We start from the raw sequence: 19,008 nt of genomic DNA on the forward strand, positions 1-19,008 counted from the left end.
AATTTTGCATCGAATATTGTATTTTATTCAAATCTTACGTAATGTAGCATGTATATTTTTACCATGATTTTGCCTGTTTCCTGAAATGAAAGCGTCACAAAAAATAACATATCTTGTTCAATGGTATGAAGTTCAAATTCAATCGATTCTTCAACACAAGAATTGATAGACTTTAAGCAACGAATGGTGTAATATTTTGCCAGAGTTTCTAACTAGACAATGACGACAACCTTAGTCAAGTTCTCTTATCTTCTCGTTCCACCTTTAAGCAGTTTAAGATGCTCAAATCTACGACGTGGACGAACATGAAAACAGCTGCTAGTGTCAGGAGCCCATTTTTGAATGTTTATCGTACGGCTTTGACCAAGTACGCATGTTGTCAAACTGTGGGAAAAAGGGAAGTATTACTTCACGTACGCGTCGTAGTCTCTATATTAGACGGATTTAGATTTACGACATGCACTACAAAGACAACGTGAAAATGGCGAATAGCTGACGTGTTGCGCCTATATATGGACATGCCACGTAATTTATTCACCATTTTCATGTCGTCTTTTTCGCGTCCCAAATCTTAATTTCTTTATTATGTCTTAGACGTGAATATGACTGTAAAAATATTACGATAGCTGCATTCGTTCCAACGTTCCTTGGTGCGTGTAATGATGTTGTTACATGCAACAAACCACTTGACTCCAAACTGAGTGTTTCTCATAAACATCAAAATTCCGCATTTCGAGCAAGAAATCTAGAAAAAAAATAAATATTGTGGAGGATTGTGAGTGGACATGTTGATATGGCGTTAGGGGAAAAGCCTGTGTCTATAGGGGATTGTAGTGGAGGTGCTAAGCAAAATTTCTGAAATGATGATTAAAAATGTAAACATTCTCCCGACCAGAGGAGAGTCTATTGAAAAATTGGGATACGGCTTTAGATTAGAAAAGTCTTAGTACGGGTGGAAATAGCTTCTTTGGGGAGGGGGTGAGCGATGAAAGGCTGACTATTGTCTGCGAGATTAGTAATCTTATTACGCGATAATTGCCTAAGCGGGGACGAGTTGAGAATAATCGTTAAATGAAATATACCTAGCAAAAGAGAGGATTCTTCCATATCAAGATCCTTGCACGTCGCCAGTAGTTTTTGGATTGTCTGAAAACAAAACGGTCATTGGGCGGTCATATCAAGGCAGCTTTAGAAATCAACCACAAAACATATTAGAAAAATATATGGATTTATTAAAAATGCTTTTTACGACCATGGAGGCGTAAATTATAAGTAGAATGAGGATCTCCGAACAAAAAATTCCTGTAAAAAACTGCGACATTATAGTCTCACGATGAATCAAAAACAGTTTTTCATTCGCGCAAGAATGGATATGAATACCTTTGGATCGCGCATCCGGTTAAGCTACGAATATAAATACCAAGACGGTGGTATATATATAATCCCAGGAATATATGTTCACTTTGGATGGGCCGGATATTATAATAATCCAGGTTGTTGTTGGGCACCTCTAAGCTTACCTCTTCAAGACGTCCTTTCCATTGCGGCTGTGCAAGCAGGAATGCAAAACTATACGGAAACAGATTTTTTATCAAAGCAAACCATGCTTGATGATTCTGGAACAGGTTGTCCTTTTGAAGTGCAAGAATTATCTGAAAAATGCCATTGTCGTATCCAGATATTGCCAGTGTGAACGTAGTCAGAAGAAGTAAAACTGTCTGCAAATTGAACAAAGTAAATGGTGTATATGTTACTTATTTCTTAATGCATAAAAATCTTTGGCAAAATTATTATCGATAATTTCAACTCTTTTTCTTGCAACTCTGATAACTGATCATTTGTGTTTTAGGCACATCTGAGTATAGTATGGTAACTTCTGACATTTCTATCCCCATGCTTCTCTTCTCCCATGCGTCCGACACTTGTGGCGTGTAATGATAAAGGGTTAGAGACTTTATGTTCGTGTTTTGTTGACAAATACAGCATTTGCATGTCATTTAAAGAAAAGAGAAGAACATTAAAATGATTGGTATTTCAATAGCGCTGAAAGAACTACAATAGCGCTGATTTAACATCAATTGTATTAGTGCGAAAGTTCAACAACAACGCCTTATTATATATTCCGTAAAGTGAAAATCAATAGAACGAAACGAAGAACGATTGCGTTAACTTACTACCATTTGCGTTCAAGCTTGCGGCGTGCGATTTTAAAACGTACGTTTCACGTTTCAAAACGTACGTTTGCCGTTTCAAAACGTACGTTTTGTCACGCCCCCTTTCATGTTTGGGTTATTTGTAAATACGGTTTTAAAATACTGAATGCAGCTATTTGAAAAAAGAAAATTGCGCCTGTATAAGTTTACTTTTCTCACAGAGTAAGGTTCCATTTGTAATTCTTATAAAACACTTCCGTAAACATTACAAATGTAATAAACCTATTTTTGGATATTAGCTAAGTTCGTTTGAACTTCAAAAACATGTCAATTTCACTGTCTAAACATGACAGGGGGCATAACAAAACGTACGTTTTGAAATGGCAAACGTACGTTTTAAAACGGTAAACGTACGTTTTAAAATCGCACGCCGCAAGCTTGAACGCAAATGGTAGTATTGATCATTAACATTTTCGAAACAACAATAGCAATAAATCAAACGACATTTAGCATAGAGAAATATTCATTAATGTAAAGGTGTACAAAGTAAATATTAGAATTCGCATTCTAGCATTCTATCATAATTCATTTGTCTGCTCACACAACAGCAATATAATGATTTATCCCTGGATGTGTTCTCTTGCAAGTAGGTCTGCATGCATAAGTCTGCCCCATGCTGTACATTTCGCAATGGTTAGGCAGTGCACATTCCGTTCAACAGCTGCTATCAAAATTTGTTTTTGAAATTCAACGTTTTGAAGTGAACAACGTCTTCTCATCTGTGCCTTTATAACTATCTTTTGTTTGTAAATTATGTATACATATTAGAACGCAGATGAAAGAACTTTGTGTAAATGAGTATTTCTTTACGCTAAATGTCGTTTGATTTATTGCTATTGTTGTTTCGAAAATGTTAATGATGAATAAGTTAACGCAATTGTTCTGCGTTTCGTTCTATTGATATTCACTTTACGGAATATATAATAAGGTGTTGTTGTTGAACTTCGCACTACTACAATTGATGTTCAATCAACGATATTGTAGTTCTTTCAGCGGTATTGAAATATCAATCATCTTAATGTTCTTCTCATTTCTTTAAATGACATGCAAATGCTGTAAATGCACGCGCTGACCATACAATGAACGAGAAATTTCAATATTGCACGAGGCCGTAGGCCAAGTGCGATATTGAAATTTCGAGTTCATGGTATGTTCAGCAAGTGCGTTTATTTGTAAACAAAACACGAACATAAAGTCTCTAACACTTTTAATATACAATCTCAGTTAATTGATTGCTGCATTGAAGATCAAAGCTTCGTTGCAGGCTGTCAGGCCATGATTTTCATGGGTTATTGCGAAAAAAGGATTTCATGGGTAATTGGGAATAAATTATGATTCCCATGATCTGTCGCCAGGCAACAAAAAACCACGTGATTGATTTTGACCAATCGCGTGAGTAGATTTAGGCCAATGCACAAAGATTGTATATTAATGTAAATTTAATGTTCTTCAAAGAGTGCCGATTTTCACGATTATTGAATCGAATATATAATGAGTTAATGTAATGACATTTTCATGTGAATTAAATACCACCCTAACACAATGAAATGTGATCGATGTCATATTACGTGATTTTTCGCTAAAAACATTTACCCCGACTTCACATTCCATTGGGATATTATCGGCTTATCAAAGTATACGCAACAGGAGTACCCCATCGCTACCTTAGTTTCACTTTTTGTAGACGAAAGTTCTGCCAAGAATTGCAAGATCCATTCCGTTGAAAGCCTGCTGTCACTCCTTAATTCCACACAAGATATTGTCGAAACAAGAGACATCATTGCATCGTATTTTACATCCACTAAAAAAGTGACAAAGTTTAAACGAATAGGAAACATAAACATTTGCCGGGAAAAACTTGTTCATGAAGAGATATCGATTCAATTTATATCTTAATTTTTTAAGACCATGCATCTCGGGACAAAAGACACATGTCGACATTATCTGTCAGCTACTATGTTGAATATCAATAATTAGTGTATTCACAAAGGTGATAATTAAAAATTCTGACCACTGATTGGTCGAAGGATCTTGGATTATCACGCCGATAATCACCTATAAGTGGGTTTTTCAAAATGGCGACAGTTGTTTCTGTCGAAGTCACAGATAAAGAAATCAAAAATCACCTTCTTAAAACAGTTCCTCACCTCAGGGTCGGTGAATATAAACTCATTCCCCATAAATCACTTAACATATTAATAAAATATACTTCTTACTTGAAGAGAGAGTAAAATCAATACAAGGCTTAAATAATTTCTTCAACATTGATGGATTTTGCAGGATTATTCTTCTTCTAAACACAATGCTCTTCGCAAAACTCTCCTAAACATAAAACATCGTCGCGAAATCAGTTATCTGCTTATAACCTTGGCATATGTTAGTTAAAGAGAAAGAAAGATGTACGTCATAGATAAAAAATATAGTAAACAGTTTTTAACCTCTGTTGGTGCCGTCAAACTCTCGATTTCATGAGATTCTAAACATTGAACACAAGCTACTAGTTTCGGTACAAGCATCTAAAATGAATCAGTAATTATATTTAAACAGTCTGCCAATTAACCTTTTACCAAAGACTTTTACCAAACTATGTCTACCTAACCGAGAAATTTAGCTTTTTCCATACTCGACCTACGAGGAAACAGGGAATCAGAATTAGATTTACATTTGTACCTTCAAATCTACCGGAAAATAATTGTATATCTTCTCTATGGTCTCTTTAATACAAAGGGATTTTGGAGGCTCGGGCATATGCATTACAGAACAGAGACCATCCAGGATTGCTTCAGCTATTCTTGTGTCGACCTTGAACGAATTTGTATCGTATTAGAACGATGAACGCTTCCCTTTGCTACATTTATTTTACATACGAATCAACCGAGTGCAATTATAAACTAAAACAATATTTCATCATGTAGATCCAGAATGATCAATTTGATTGGCTTACAGCCTAACGTAAACAAACGCGCGGTTTCGCCCTTGTTGCATAGTCTCAAAAGGACTCTCATTGGATTTCGCGAATACGGTTGTTACGAATATGGTTGTGGCCAATAGCTACTATAGTCTTGTCGAGAAACAAACTAGTTGTAGCCTGAAGACGGACTGTTCGAAACGTTGCTAAAATAAAAAAATAAAAACCTCTTGTGGAATACTGTTTTGAAACTAATTTATGAAATTGAAACAAACTGTCACAAACTGTTTAAGTATTTTCGTGCAACACACATGATTTCTCGGAACCGGCTGCGAGGTGTGGATGTAAAAAAACTGTGCCCGAGGCCAAACATAACAAAATGCAACAAATTTAAGTACCAAATAACCTATAAAAATTATAAATTCTGTAGCCTAGATCATGCAGTTGTACACTATTTACCATAGCGACTAAATCACGGCAATTTGATTTAAAAACGTATTGACAGGCGAAAAAGGCGTAAAAATCGAATTATGAAGTTTTAAGGCATTTTTTTATTTTCGACATTCTTTTGCCCTGTGGAGAAAAGTTTTTTTTATCGTTTTGTTCACATTCACAGCTAAGCACTATGAAACGCTCCTTCATTACTTCAAACGAATTAAGAAGATGCATGAAGACAGAAAAATATGCAGAAATGATGATACAGTACCTCGTCGTTAGAAAAATATTTCGCCGCAATATCCAAAATATTTGTTAATTTCTTCGCAGAAAGAATATTCAAAAGTTGAGGCAAACAGGAAAATAGTCGAACTTGACAATCAGTCTAAAAGAGAACACAGAGCAAACAATGAGTCAGAATCACACAAGCTAAAATTTTGAAACAGGCGCAACAATCATGGTCCATTAGGTAAACGGATATCTTCATTTATCTTCACGGAAATTTAGTATTTCAAGTATAATGAACATCGTTGAAGACTACTATTTACTGTATCCTGGCACGTGCCGATATTATTCATTCCTTAATGAATAACAAGACAATTCGTGATTGTTAAAGAACTTCAATCACATATAAATTCCCTTAAATCTTAGGTACCGTAATTTGTTTTATATAACTCCAATTTTGTTGTACTTTTATTGATTATATTCCTGCGCGCTTTACGTGTGGTATTGTATTTGTATTTGTATATTGTATTATCGAACAGAGCTAGAAGTTTTGATCTTTCTTCAACGAGCTAAATTCTACGTATGTAAGGTGCGTCACACTATAAAAAATAAGCTATGTAGTAGGAAAATCTAAAAGCATTTATATAAAACACATTAGACTATGATAATCATGTTGCATGCGGCGTTGCAGCTTCTTTATATAAATGAAAATGGCCTTTACCATGGAAACGTTTAGCTACATGTGTATTTTGTAAAGTGATGTGATCACGGATTCAATTCAATGATATCAGAAGAACAGATCATATAGATCACTATCATATAGATTGTGTGACTATATACAATGGAACTTACAGAAAAAGATAAGTAAACCGATTGCGTCAGCCAACTTGGAAGAAAACGTGCTGTGGCTGGCGATGGTGTTGAACATAATGCAAGTTCCAAAAAATGGAGGGTTGTACTCTTTCCTTCAAAGAATGAACAAAAATTTATCAAGTTAGGAATTTTAGGGGAGCATAGAATGATCCTGTAAATATGCAGAATGGACTCAGTCCGTCCCATTTGCAATAATTATATTAACAATTGACACTAAAGCTTTTTTAGATTAGCGACTTTTGCTCTTATTACGAATAAATGCACCAAAACGACCATGACTGTAAATGTATATTATAGGTTGAAAAGGAGACAGTATGAAGTACCCCTCCCCCTCCCTTCCGATTTATAATCGATACAACTGGCACTGCTTAACAACCAAGTGCCAAGTTTACTATACAGTCATACCAACCTGTATACATTTTTATCAAAGGAGTTATGATTCCGTTCCAGTCTACAGGAGGCAAGGTTTCTTTTGGACCGTAAGTGAGCACCTGAAGTATCATATTGAGTACTTCTTCCGACTCTTTGGTTACTAAAGCATAGTGAACGCAAAAAATAAAAAAAATGTATTCTGTGGAAAATAAAGAGAAATACGTTCGCGCCAACCTTCTTTCCCCAAACTGATCATGAGTTGAATTAACCAGTTTAACACAGAGTCCTCTCCAAGGTAGTCCAATGTATCCGGAACTTGAGAAAAGAGAATTAAATACTACTGATTTTAAACTTGGTTTTTAAGTACAACTCAATTGCTAAAAAAAAGCGAATGACGTCAATATAAACTATACGCTTGTACACAGAAAATGTGATTCTGCAAAATATATATATCTTTACATTGAAATAAAGCAATCTTCAATGCGAATGTCTTTTGATCATGCTGTGAACAGGTGTTTCCCATTTACAGAAATTCTAGCACGCCATTGCACAAGAGTGAAACGGTACTTGCCGAATAACATACCATTTGGTTGATTGCATAACCGATTCTTGCTGGCATAGTATAATTTCCCGAGGTTCTTGAAAACAGTTCCGCTTAAATTGTAGTCACCCTGGATATTGAGCAGCTTTACAATAAAATGTGTAATAGTATTATTGAATAAGTTATATGTGCTTATCATTATAAATATATTCAAAATTTCTTATGTGTTTACCTGTTTTAGAATTTTAACTCCGTCTTCAGGCGAAATCCCCGCAGAATTGCTTGTCTATAAGAATAACATCATTTTGTAACTTGACAAAATTGGAACTTCGAATGTCAATGAGCTTAATCTTAATCTAAAAAGTTGTCTGTAATCGAAATGAAAAGTTTGTCGTCTGAAACGGCCGTAAGCGGCAGAAAAATACAAAAAATTCTGATGAAAAATAATCAGGAAAAATGTTCAGACTGTTTTTCGATAACTTGGCTTACCTGTGTCTGATTAAAGAGGAATGAAAGTCCAAAAATTGCTGCAATGCGAGAGTTCAACGAAAGCGACTACGAAAGTAAAAATACAATGGACCTAGATGAATAAAGTGCATGACGTCATAACGTGACAACTTCATATGCACGATGCTTCAGGATAATTTTAAAACACACACATCGCTCTAAACGCATGGAAGTAATTATGATTATTAAATCGTCAAACTTACTTTGACGTAATTGCGTGATTAAATACGACGTAATTAGATATAACAAACTACGGGTAGTCGATGTTTTTGAGAAATGTAAGTCTTTTTTTCCACCAAGGAAATTATAGGCCAGTCCACTCTCATACTGGTAAATTTACTTTGTGAATAGTTATAATTATTCATTGTTCAATAAATTTATTTCATAGAAAAGATAGCATTTTGTTTTTAACCAAAGACATTTTCAAAGCGAATGAAACATAATACAAATGATAATTCAGTTGTAGATTAGGGGTAAGTCGGAATAAATTACACGGGCTAGTTTCGAATTTAAAATATTTTAAAAAGAAAATTCACCAATATGAATGCAAGTTAGAGCTTGAATAATTTATTCTGACTTCCTTTAGATCTACCACTGCATGACATAACGGAATCAGCTAGAGTGGACTGTGTTAGAGTAGAAGGAGAGAAATAGAACTGCCCTGCATGTATGATGAAAAAGGTTTTACCCTTGTATACCATAGTATACCCTGCATACATCTCATACTTAATGTGTCACCCATATTATATTTCATTCACTTTGTCAAAATGGAAACGTTAGCTCATATATGGATGCGGTTTTTTTTGTTGGGTTATTATATTTATATTACGATTAAGACTTCTGCCTGGTTCCTTACACTTATATTGGGTAACGACCATTGCACAAGTGGGTTTTGAACTAAGGGGCTTAAATACGAAAATAACATTCTCGTTCGATCGGGAGGTCATTTCTCTAAATGTAATAAAAGATAGACTAACCTTGTCCGAGGCAATCGCCTTCCAGTGTGCCGTCCACTCACGAACAACTTCAGAATTATCGATGATACCACAGCCTTTTAAGTTGCAAAGCAGCATTCCAAATGCTGAGGCTAAATCAACGCTCTGTGAAATTATGAGGTCTGTTAACGATCTGCTGGATACTGTTGTGAAATTTCTCTAATATACGTATATAAATTTTAGCAAACAACCCCCACCTCTGGAAATGTTTCTGTGACTTCCTTAATCATATTAAATGTCTTCAGTACAGACTCAACTTCCAGGCAATCTGTAGCAAAACGGCTCACAGTACAACATGCTAAAGCAATTCCAAGTTCCTTGAAACAAATATAGTAATATAACTACATAATAATAACTATTGGACTTTTTGCCCAGCGTAACTAATAAAAAGTTACAGAATAACTGATCTCTATATGTAGAGCTATGTAGAGCTTCGAACCAACTCGTACTGCAAGTGCGCTAACTCAGACTGCAAGTGTGCTAAACATGTTAGGAACAAAACTATTTCTCAAGGCAAATAGCTTCCAATGAAAACTTTTATCTCACAAATCACTATAATATTGAACAATAATCTTATATCAGCAGCTGTCATACTTGGTGTGCTTAAAATTTTGTTTTAAGGTTCAACGTTTCAGGCAACACTTTTGAATTAGCTGGGGACATATTTTCGAATTTTGTAATATTGTGCCATAGCACGCAAAATAACAGGAGCTGTACAAGAAGGAAAAATGTTCTAGCAATCGAAAACTGAAAAAATACATAGGGCTATCTTAGCGCATCATTAGTTTGAAATGCGTTTGGAGCATGAGGAGTCCCACACGTTTGACCTGGCCTTATGCTCTGGACCATATGTTTATGTACCTACATTATCTGTACTCCAAAGTTTAAATTCATAAACAACACTTGACCTGATATTGAAAACTTTCGTTGTAAAAGGTATATTATATTCCTTATAACACGGAAAGTGACTCAAAAATACAACACAGCTGTACCTGTAATTTCTTACAATCCTGATCACGTTCGACACGTTCGTTGTTAAAGCATTCCACCATCTTGGAGTACGACGATTTAGCGCGGTCATTTACCAAAACGTCAGTATTGTAACTTAGTGAAGACATTGCCAAACCAAGACCGTATATCGCTCCCTCTCTAGAAAGAAATGTTTAAATAGAATTCAGCAACGACCTAAAATAATAACACTCGGGTGTCGAGGTATATAGCCCACTTTTTTCCATGCAATTATGTAACCTATCGATTTCTATTTAACGCCAATGAAATTATTAACAATCGGTCGTATATATAGCTGCATTAGGCCTAGGTTCAATATGGCATTATGGTCATACTAATCGTTTGAATAACTTTGCAAATATAACAGGGTCCATTATGGTGGTAGTTATTTAACCACTGATCTGAAATAAGACTGGATAAGGCATCTATAGAAGGCAAAAGTGAAGCCGGAAGTGATCGGCCGCCACCCGATTCAAAGGCCCCACTTTCGTATCATTTAATATAGATTTATATTACAGAACCGGAGTTTTTTGCGTTTTTTTACCTTTTCCACGTTTCTGCCCGGGCCAATTTTACAATCACAAACATAGAAGCATATAAGAAGAAATTTGAGCAAAAAAATTGGAATATTTTGGCTTCATAACGCCGCGAAAACGGATTTTACAACTTCGCGTCTTGGACATCGTTTTATATCAACACCACTCAAAGCGTGCTCCTTTTGATATTTTGGTACAAAATCAACTCAAAATATAGAATTTCTGCTCTTGGACAAATATTCTCAGAAAACCTGAAGAAACGAAGCGGCTTTATTGCGAACAGCAGTGTACCGAGAGGTTATAGTTTTCAAAACACTGTCTTGTATCCTCAGAGGATACTAGCTTCTACTATAATTATTATTGATGGTTAGAGAGAACAATTCAGTTCTTTCCTATGTTTCCAATACAACAACACCTTGCAATATGTTTGACCAGGTTGTGAATGTGGTTATATTCTGCTTGTGTGTCAAACATGAAACCTTGTGTTGGTTTAAGAATTCAAGGCTGCCCTGGTATTTTATAATTGTAATAACTTTGTAGTTGGTGCATCCAAAGTAGAACCAAGAGCAATCACAGCTAATAGAATATCATGTATATTCTTTGGAGACCACATAAAACTATAATACAACTCACAAACTATGTTGAGGTAGATTTATGCAAAAAATTGTTCCTTTGTCATCACATGTCTATTGTATTTTCCACAGATAAACCAATAGCAATCTTATAATTTTAAACATATTTTTTAAAGTCAAGGTTGAGAAGCTTAGCAAGATGAATGCCATTGGTAAATTTGGCTATTTTTTAAGGAACCAGGCTATATCATCTTAGATGCCTGTGGAAACATAGGAAAGAACTGAATTGTTCTCTTTAATCATCAATAATAATTATAGTAGAAGCTAGTATCCTCAGTGTTTTGAAAACTAACCTCTCGGTACACTGCTGTTCGCAATAAAGCCGCTTCGTTTCTTCAGATTTTCTGAGAATATTTGTCCAAGAACAGAAATTCTATATTTTGAGTTGATTTTGTATCAAAAGATCAAAACGTGCTCGCTTTGAGTGGTGTTGATATAAAACGATGTCCAAGACGCGAAGTTGTAAAATCCGTTTTCGCAGCGTTATGAAGCCAAAATATTCCAAATTTTTTGCTCAAATTTCTTCTTATATGCTTCTATGTTTGTGATTGTAAAATTGGCCCGGGCAGAAACGTGGAAAAGGTAAAAAAACGCAAAAAACTCCGGTTCTGTAATAGAAATCTATATTAAATGATACGAAAGTGGGGCCTTTGAATCGGGTGGCGGCCGATCACTTCCGGCTTCACTTTTGCCTTCTATAGATGCCTTATCCAGTCTTATTTCAGATCAGTGTATTTAACACGCATTTTTCAAATGGTATATATATATATATATATATATATATATATATATATATATATATATATATTAATATATATATATGCTGCGATAGCAGAACTTCATGTAGAACAAGGGAAAATAACAATAAACGCACGTGTTGTTTGATTCACTGGATAAGGCTTCTTTTCTTAAAGCATCAAAGGTTGTTGCAAGTAATATATCTCCCTAAAATATAAGACAGTGCCAGTTTTTAGAATACAGTTGCTTTGCTCGATAAACGCCTTCTTTCAAGGAGAGAATTAGTACAATAGTGCATGGGGAGTGCACGGGCGGCATTACTTAGTTCTCTCCATTCCATATCAGGGAGCGCAAATGGGTTACTTTAACTTTGACTAAGGCCAATAAATATCGGCGATACCTATATGGAATGCTATATGTATAGTGAAATTAAAATTGCGGCAATACATGGTCACGGAATCTACAATAACATTATTTTCTACCTATACTTCAATCCTTTCTCGATGGAGTTTCAGCAAAAGAAGCTTTTAGCTCATAAAATCATGATGCCACGTATCTCAAATAGAAATATCAAGACACTAAGATTTGGGCGCAATTTTTAAAAATTCGCGAAGCCGAAAGAATATTCGCATCGTTCTCATTTTATTGCCATGCATGCCGGGTCTATTTTGTATTGCGACGGTTTGGGGATTTCCGATGAAAAACAGCGGTTGAAAATAATAAACTTTGGCCTGTATGACTTAATTGAAGCAGCAATACGTGGCATGGATGAATGGATATCAGCGGGAAAGGTTATCGATACAATACTTAACCGGGGCAGTATACTATACCTCCTGTCCCAAAGAATCACTAAAGAAAAACGATGAAAAAAATAAATAAAATTATAGGCTAAATTTTGTAAACCTTGTTATAGGGCCTAGATACGCGAAGCATCACTTTAAGGAGTGGTCTTTTTCACCCTGCATTCTGGTTCCGGCAGCGTTACAAGGACGCTATGGTCAACCTGCCTAAAGCAGAGGGTTGTACGTAGAACGATAATTCGGGGGGGGGGATATCCCTATAATTTAGTTATACACGAAGGATTTCTGTTGTATAAGCTATTGCATTAACGAAAGAAATCCGTTGGACATGCAGAACTGATTATATGAACAAACACCTTTCCTCAATTATCGTTCTATTTACGCTACTACTTAAGCAGTTGAGATTGCCTGTCCCAAATAAAATGCATACAAACTCACAGACGCTAATCGGATAACCTGGTATAGTTTTTCTTACCTGATATTTGTGTCATATAATTTTTGTACAATACTTCCCAACGCTAAGCAACAATGTGTTTGTACAACAGTTTGACTGTCTGCCCTGGTAAAAAAAACAGCACGTATCTTTTAATGTTGTTATTTCGCGGCTCCATTTTCGGAGCATGTATAAAAATGGTGTAAAAGGGAGGGTGTATCTCGCTACCTGGTACTTTCCCCAAAGGATATCCCCATGCAAAAGGTTACAGCAACGTATACAAACTAGTAATTTAGCTTGCATGTAGGTACACATAAATTTTTAATACGGCAACTTTTACTTTGCAGTATTAGATATACTAAAGTGGTGTACCTACAAGCTAAATTACTTACCGAATGTTACCATGCAAACATACAAGAATAGTATACAAAATAGCTATTGAAAACATCAAAATCTAATATACTTTGCCTGTCCTGACATTCTCGTCTGCAATACTTCAAGCACTTGTTTGAAACGCTCAAATTCAGCATCAATTAGGCATGGTGTGATTTGAGCCAATGCAATGGCAGCTGCAGCTTGAGCTAACAATGTTGTGGATGAAACCTGCATGTTTAAAATGGACGTTATTTCAGCTATAAAAAGCAACACCCGAGATCTGGAAGCCATGACTATATATACTCAAATTATGTATACTTTATCATATTTTACATAGTTTTTCGATTTATCACAATGAAAATAGCTCGATACACTATATCAATAGCAAGAATAGGCAGATGATAGCACAACTCGAACTAAGAAAAGCCTGATAAAATTCTTATGCAGCTATCTATTCTTCATTTGTTTATTATATTTGATATACTACCAGAAAATTCACTCGTTTCCATGCACAATCAATTTTACTGTTTTAGTCATTCGTTACTCTCTTACTAACTTAATTAGTAAAAGTGTGGTTCCGATAACACCAGCTGCAATATCCCATAGCTGTTATATCCGATATGAAGTTGTTTGGGAGGCATTAGCCTCCTCCGCAGAAATCTCTTATGTATTTATATTAGATATATTAGGCATGGGTTAGCTGTGTAGAGAGGCCTCCGGAGGAGGCTAGGGAGGCACGAGTTGGACAAAATTTCCAGCTAACACAATTGCACAGGAAATGTTTCTTTACTTCTATCCCAGCTATGGTGCTAAAGTTAAAGTTTTAAGTTGGCGGACGTGAATAAAGCCTAAAGTGAATTTTAGAAACAAAAAATATAATAAACAGATTTAAAACCTTTAAAATACGTTTTTAAATAGTTTTACGAATTCTGTCATATATCTTAGATAATAGAAGCCTTATAATAGAAGCCTTATAATATATGGCTTTAAAATACTTCTAACTGAAAAAAAAAACGTTTAAAAGAGGCGTAACCAAGTTTCCAGACAACATAACAATGTGCAGTATTTCTATTTTTAATTTTTCACTCTTACCTGCTTTCCCCAAGACAGTGGAACCCCAACTGTTTTTAATTTTCTGTCAAGTGTAACTATCAATGTGTCCGCGACACACGCAATCCACTCCTCGGTGCTAATACAACCTTCACGCTTGTAGTTTGCCAGCAGTTCCTGATTAGTCGTGACATCATCGCTTGTGCGAACGAAGACAGCATTTGCCAAAGCAGCCAATGCTAACAAGGAATTGCAATGCATAATTTGGCTACCTCTATAATTATATGAAAACCAAAATACCTGCGGTTAGAATGTAACAAGGTATACCGGAACTAGGGAAGCCAGTGGGAGGCCACTGTCTTGGTTCTTTTTATCAGGCGGGTCATGTCGCAGCTTTCGGAAGCTTTCGTTCAATTGGATAATGCTTTTCTATGCTTTCTAAAGAACGAAGCTATTCTATTGGTTGAAACAGAAATGTATTGTGAAGTCCAGCCAATGAAAATCATTCTTACGAGAAGCTGCAAAACTACCCTATTAGGCGGGAAGTGTGCGGCGGGAGATGCCCTTTCAATTCATTGTAAAAATTTTCCATATGATGTAATTTGTTGATTTGGTTCGTAAAACAATAGCATACAAATGCAAGGGTAGCTTAACTGTATGGCAAAGACCACTGATGTTTTACTTCATTATCGTATGTATCATGTGCCCTGGCGCCTAAATCTGCTTCCAGCCTCTGTCAAGTTGTTAACTTTTTGACGCAACCATATAGGCGTGACTAAACGCCCCGCTATTGGCGGAGTGATGTTACTGAGTGGAAGCAGTTAGGCTTTAGGTGCGTGATTGCATGCATGATGATGCATGATGAATACAATTTTTGCCATGGAGTTTACTTTGGTATTAATCAAGGTATGTATAAATCAAGGATTTTAATCACCTATACATTTCATGCATAATTAGGACAGCATAAAATATAAGAAGATAGCGGCCAATGCATGAATAAAGACTAATTATAAAGTACCCGGAATTTGAAAGCAGACTTTTTAATTAATAATATTATTTCCTTACTTTGATGCAGCCTTGAGAAGATCTGTTAATGCATCTCTGGTCCTAAGAATTGGAGCAAAAATCTGATTTTCATTCGGAACTATTGCCGTGCAATCACTTCACCAAAGAATCTTAACCCTTATTATATCAATTTCTCGCTAAAATAATTTTGTCCGGATATTTGATTATTTGATTGATTGCATATAAAGCATATAATATGATAAGCTTACCAGAACGATGCATTCTTCAAGCCTTCGTTATATGCCTTCTCGTCAATTTGTCCGCGTTCATTCTGTAGTTCTAACTCGGCTCTCCGTCCCTAATAAGAGTAAAGGTATAAGTTTACTTCAGGTAAACAATGAAATAAATACAGTAGTCCCTCAACATTACATATGCGTTAATTATCCATGCGTTTACATCTCGTGTAAAACACAACATGACATTGTTTTTTAACGCATGTGTATGTTTTGCTTGGGATAAAAATTTCGAAACATATATACAGGCAACAAAAATTGCATGAGTGAAAGATTCTCCAGTTTGCAGGGCAATATTTTCGTTGATTTAGTCACGCACTATATTTTGGTAAGAATTAATGCTTTACTCCAAATCCATCGTGGACTTCTAACAGGAACAACAAGAAAATATTATATTGAGAGCCTTAACACACTGAAAAATTATTCTGGCGTCAAGGTAACTAGTTGCTTCCTTTCGGTACTTTTCACTTATATCAGCTTGTTTCATGTATCGCGCAGCGGTACAAATTGCGGTTCAATCGTCGGAACCTATTATATTTTGTCAGTTTATTATTACTATAATCCTTTGGTATAGGCACTATTATTTCATATCAAAGTTCATTTAACAGTAATTATGCTAGGTATGTTAAATTTTGATTGATAGGCAGTGCGCAAGGCTAAAGAATTTCTAAATGTAGAATGTCCAGCATGTCCAGGATTGAGCAAAATAAGAATGCTCTGCGGTATAGAACATATACAAACTCGAAAACATCTTCGCAAGCTCAAAGACGTCTTGTCAAATGAAGACTTCGTACCCATTAAATTGATGTTCACAAAATGTAAGATATAAAATAAAATCTAACGTTGTCTATACACTAATACCACCATCATGTCGCATTTTTAAATTGTTAGCAGCAAGAACATCTCGTGCTATTTGGTGATGTGAAAGTGCGATTAAACTATAGGCAGCCTAACTTTTCTTTTTTATCACAGATGCTTTATTCATACCTGAACATAAGAATCAAAAACTCGATTCATAAACAAAGTCCAAGCATGAGAAATTTCAATATTTGACCGCCAATCAGAAGAATTGACAGGAACCTTTAGGAATATAGAAAGTGCAGAAACTATGATTAAAGAATGATTGATGACAAAAGGCCGATGCGAGAAGAAAATAGCAGGGTAACAATGGTAGGCAATGAAAAAAAATCCATACATATATACGTACATCTTGAACCAACTGATTAATCAGTTGACGATATAATTTAATATTGTTTACAACTTGACTTCTTATTGGTTTACCGGATCTCTTCTCGGCATGAATTTCATAAGAATACAACAAAGATACTAGAAACAAAATGCATTGCATATGCAAAACAATCTACTTTGTGTATATTACGCAGAACGATATCGACGAAGCTAGTTCAGACATCCTGACATATAATATGGGATATGAAATCATGGGATACATAATTATATATAGGTAGCACTGTTTTAAATTTTTTCAACAACTATAATAGAGGGTTACAAATTATTATATTGTTCTCTTGAGTGTTGTTGGCTACACTCTGTCAAATCCCTCAAATCACTTTAGCAAGATTTCCAGTCTAGATAAAACCAGTTTTTCATATTTGCACAACCGCGATTGCATGCCATTACGAGATATTCTCACGGCCAAAATTTCCATACGATTTCACACGATGGCGTATAAGAAGTCGCATTTTTTTCGCCTATTTGTTGGCTTGAATCTTCGCGGGCAATTAAAGTCCTCGTGGATAATGTAGAAAAATTAGCAAGTGACAACGATACCCTGATGCAGACAAGTTAAAAATTATTATTTTACCCTGCTAATTATACGTTAACCGTAGGATTCAAACGGCAAAAGCAATCTATTCGTTTTGCTTCGACGTTTTTGTCGCATTCGTTCGCTTAAAACCAGGTAGCATCGTTCATTGTTTACAAATGAGGACCGCTTCAAATGGAATGTATTTGCTGTTCTCTCTCTCGGCTTATATGCTTTAGTTACGCTAAAACGAGGCTGTAAGGGCCAAAACATTGATCCTCGTTTTCGTTGTAAAATTTTCTCCGAAATTTTGATCAAAATAAAGAAAACATACAGATGTTAAAGAAGGATGTTTTGCATCCGTTCACATGACTCATAAGAATAAAACTTAAAATCCATTTTAAACAACGACGTCTAGTTGACTTAATTACACGAATGGTCCAAGATAATGATAAAAAATTCTATACCTGCAATTGAGGACTTTAGAGATGGTTGTTTGCATTTGTCGTATTGTTTTTTCAGTTGTTCGGGAATAGAGGACATTGATTTGTTTTCGCTAGCTTGAACTGCTTTCATTCTTGCTATGTTCCACGCCTCGTGGAAGGTTTGAGATTTCCTGGCTACAATGCTTTTCAAAAACTCTTCCAAACCTAAAGAGAAGTGCACAATATTGCAACAATAATATAACTTTAATAAACTTCACAGGCGACAGATAAAACACTGCATGGCAGATTAGTTGCATAAACAACAGCAATTGCCTGTATAGCGCTGTTATGCAAGGCCTCGCTGCCAATGACGGTTTCATCAGAAAGCTAAGCATCACTAAGATATAAACTTTAAGGGATTTTTTTCACTACTTCGCAGAGCTTCAAACCTTAAAAAATACGTTAAGTTTAGTTGACATTATCTCGAATGCATTGACCTAAAAGTGTTACCTTGATAACAACAAGGGAAGATTACTTTTCTCTGCAAGAGCTCTACATAAAAATATGCAGGAATCGGTAGAGTTTCGATGTCCATTTCTTTCTCATTTTGTAAACACTCTTCCATCATTTTCTTAATCTTTGGTGTTAAGAGAAGACGCTGGGTAACTGTCTGACGAGTCTAACGAAAACATAGTGTAACATTTAGTAATGCATGTAAAGCATTTTAAATTTTGTCTCTCTCATGAAAATGGCGTTACATTTCACTCATGCAGCCAAAGATTCAATTTGATTCAAGTCCAGACATGGTTCTTTTTCAATTTTACTATGGGCAGTAAAAAGCAAGATAGGAGGTAGGCTGTCTTAATTTTAAGTAGAGACTGG

At 35.5% G+C, this 19,008-nt stretch overlaps 2 protein-coding genes across 3 annotated transcripts in view; both read right to left on the bottom strand.

The window, feature by feature from the left end:
* On the bottom strand, nucleotides 1-18,270 carry LOC114541187 (focadhesin-like). 2 transcript variants are annotated; one of them, XM_028561171.1, is made up of 28 exons: nucleotides 18,169-18,270; nucleotides 17,147-17,265; nucleotides 16,927-17,019; nucleotides 15,916-16,004; nucleotides 15,707-15,748; nucleotides 14,684-14,915; nucleotides 13,680-13,819; nucleotides 13,259-13,342; nucleotides 12,814-12,832; nucleotides 12,120-12,190; nucleotides 10,062-10,218; nucleotides 9,267-9,386; nucleotides 9,052-9,174; nucleotides 8,057-8,122; nucleotides 7,800-7,853; nucleotides 7,610-7,712; nucleotides 7,261-7,341; nucleotides 7,064-7,186; nucleotides 6,634-6,746; nucleotides 5,828-5,941; nucleotides 4,884-5,015; nucleotides 4,652-4,729; nucleotides 4,430-4,535; nucleotides 3,878-4,014; nucleotides 1,521-1,718; nucleotides 1,083-1,146; nucleotides 622-745; nucleotides 1-384 (listed from the first exon to the last, which is right to left on the bottom strand). In XM_028561171.1, the coding sequence occupies exons 1-27, from the start codon at nucleotides 18,242-18,244 to the stop codon at nucleotides 669-671; spliced, it is 2,811 nt and encodes a 936-aa protein (XP_028416972.1). In that variant the 5' UTR covers nucleotides 18,245-18,270; the 3' UTR covers nucleotides 1-384; nucleotides 622-668. The 2 variants fall into 2 exon arrangements, with proteins under 2 accessions (XP_028416972.1, XP_028416971.1); XM_028561170.1 differs by lacking the exon at nucleotides 1-384 and having other exon boundaries at nucleotides 528-745.
* Nucleotides 18,258-19,008, bottom strand: part of LOC114541182 (focadhesin-like) — a 19,301-nt gene continuing 18,550 nt past the window's right edge. The window contains exons 19-21 of the mRNA XM_028561168.1: nucleotides 18,637-18,805; nucleotides 18,323-18,351; nucleotides 18,258-18,278 (exon numbers count right to left, since the gene is read on the bottom strand). Of these exons, the coding sequence (XP_028416969.1) occupies nucleotides 18,258-18,278; nucleotides 18,323-18,351; nucleotides 18,637-18,805 (219 nt within the window). The remainder of the gene's footprint in view (nucleotides 18,279-18,322; nucleotides 18,352-18,636; nucleotides 18,806-19,008) is intronic.

This window comes from Dendronephthya gigantea, unplaced genomic scaffold, assembly GCF_004324835.1.
Source record: "Dendronephthya gigantea isolate DGI-Jeju-01 unplaced genomic scaffold, DenGig_1.0 000272F, whole genome shotgun sequence".
Lineage (NCBI taxonomy): Eukaryota > Metazoa > Cnidaria > Anthozoa > Malacalcyonacea > Nephtheidae > Dendronephthya > Dendronephthya gigantea.

What these genes read in the sequence shown, in the direction of transcription:
- LOC114541187 (XM_028561171.1), bottom strand. Translation starts at nt 18,244, where the DNA reads ATGTCCTCTATTCCCGAACAACTGAAAAAACAATACGACAAATGCAAA. An exon ending in CTTCTCAAGGCTGCATCAAA is followed by an intron (nt 14,916 to 15,706) that starts GTAAGGAAATAA and finishes ATATAATTATAG; the next exon opens with AGGTAGCCAAATTATGCATT. An exon ending in AGAATGTCAGGACAGGCAAA is followed by an intron (nt 13,343 to 13,679) that starts GTATATTAGATT and finishes TTTTTTTACCAG; the next exon opens with GGCAGACAGTCAAACTGTTG.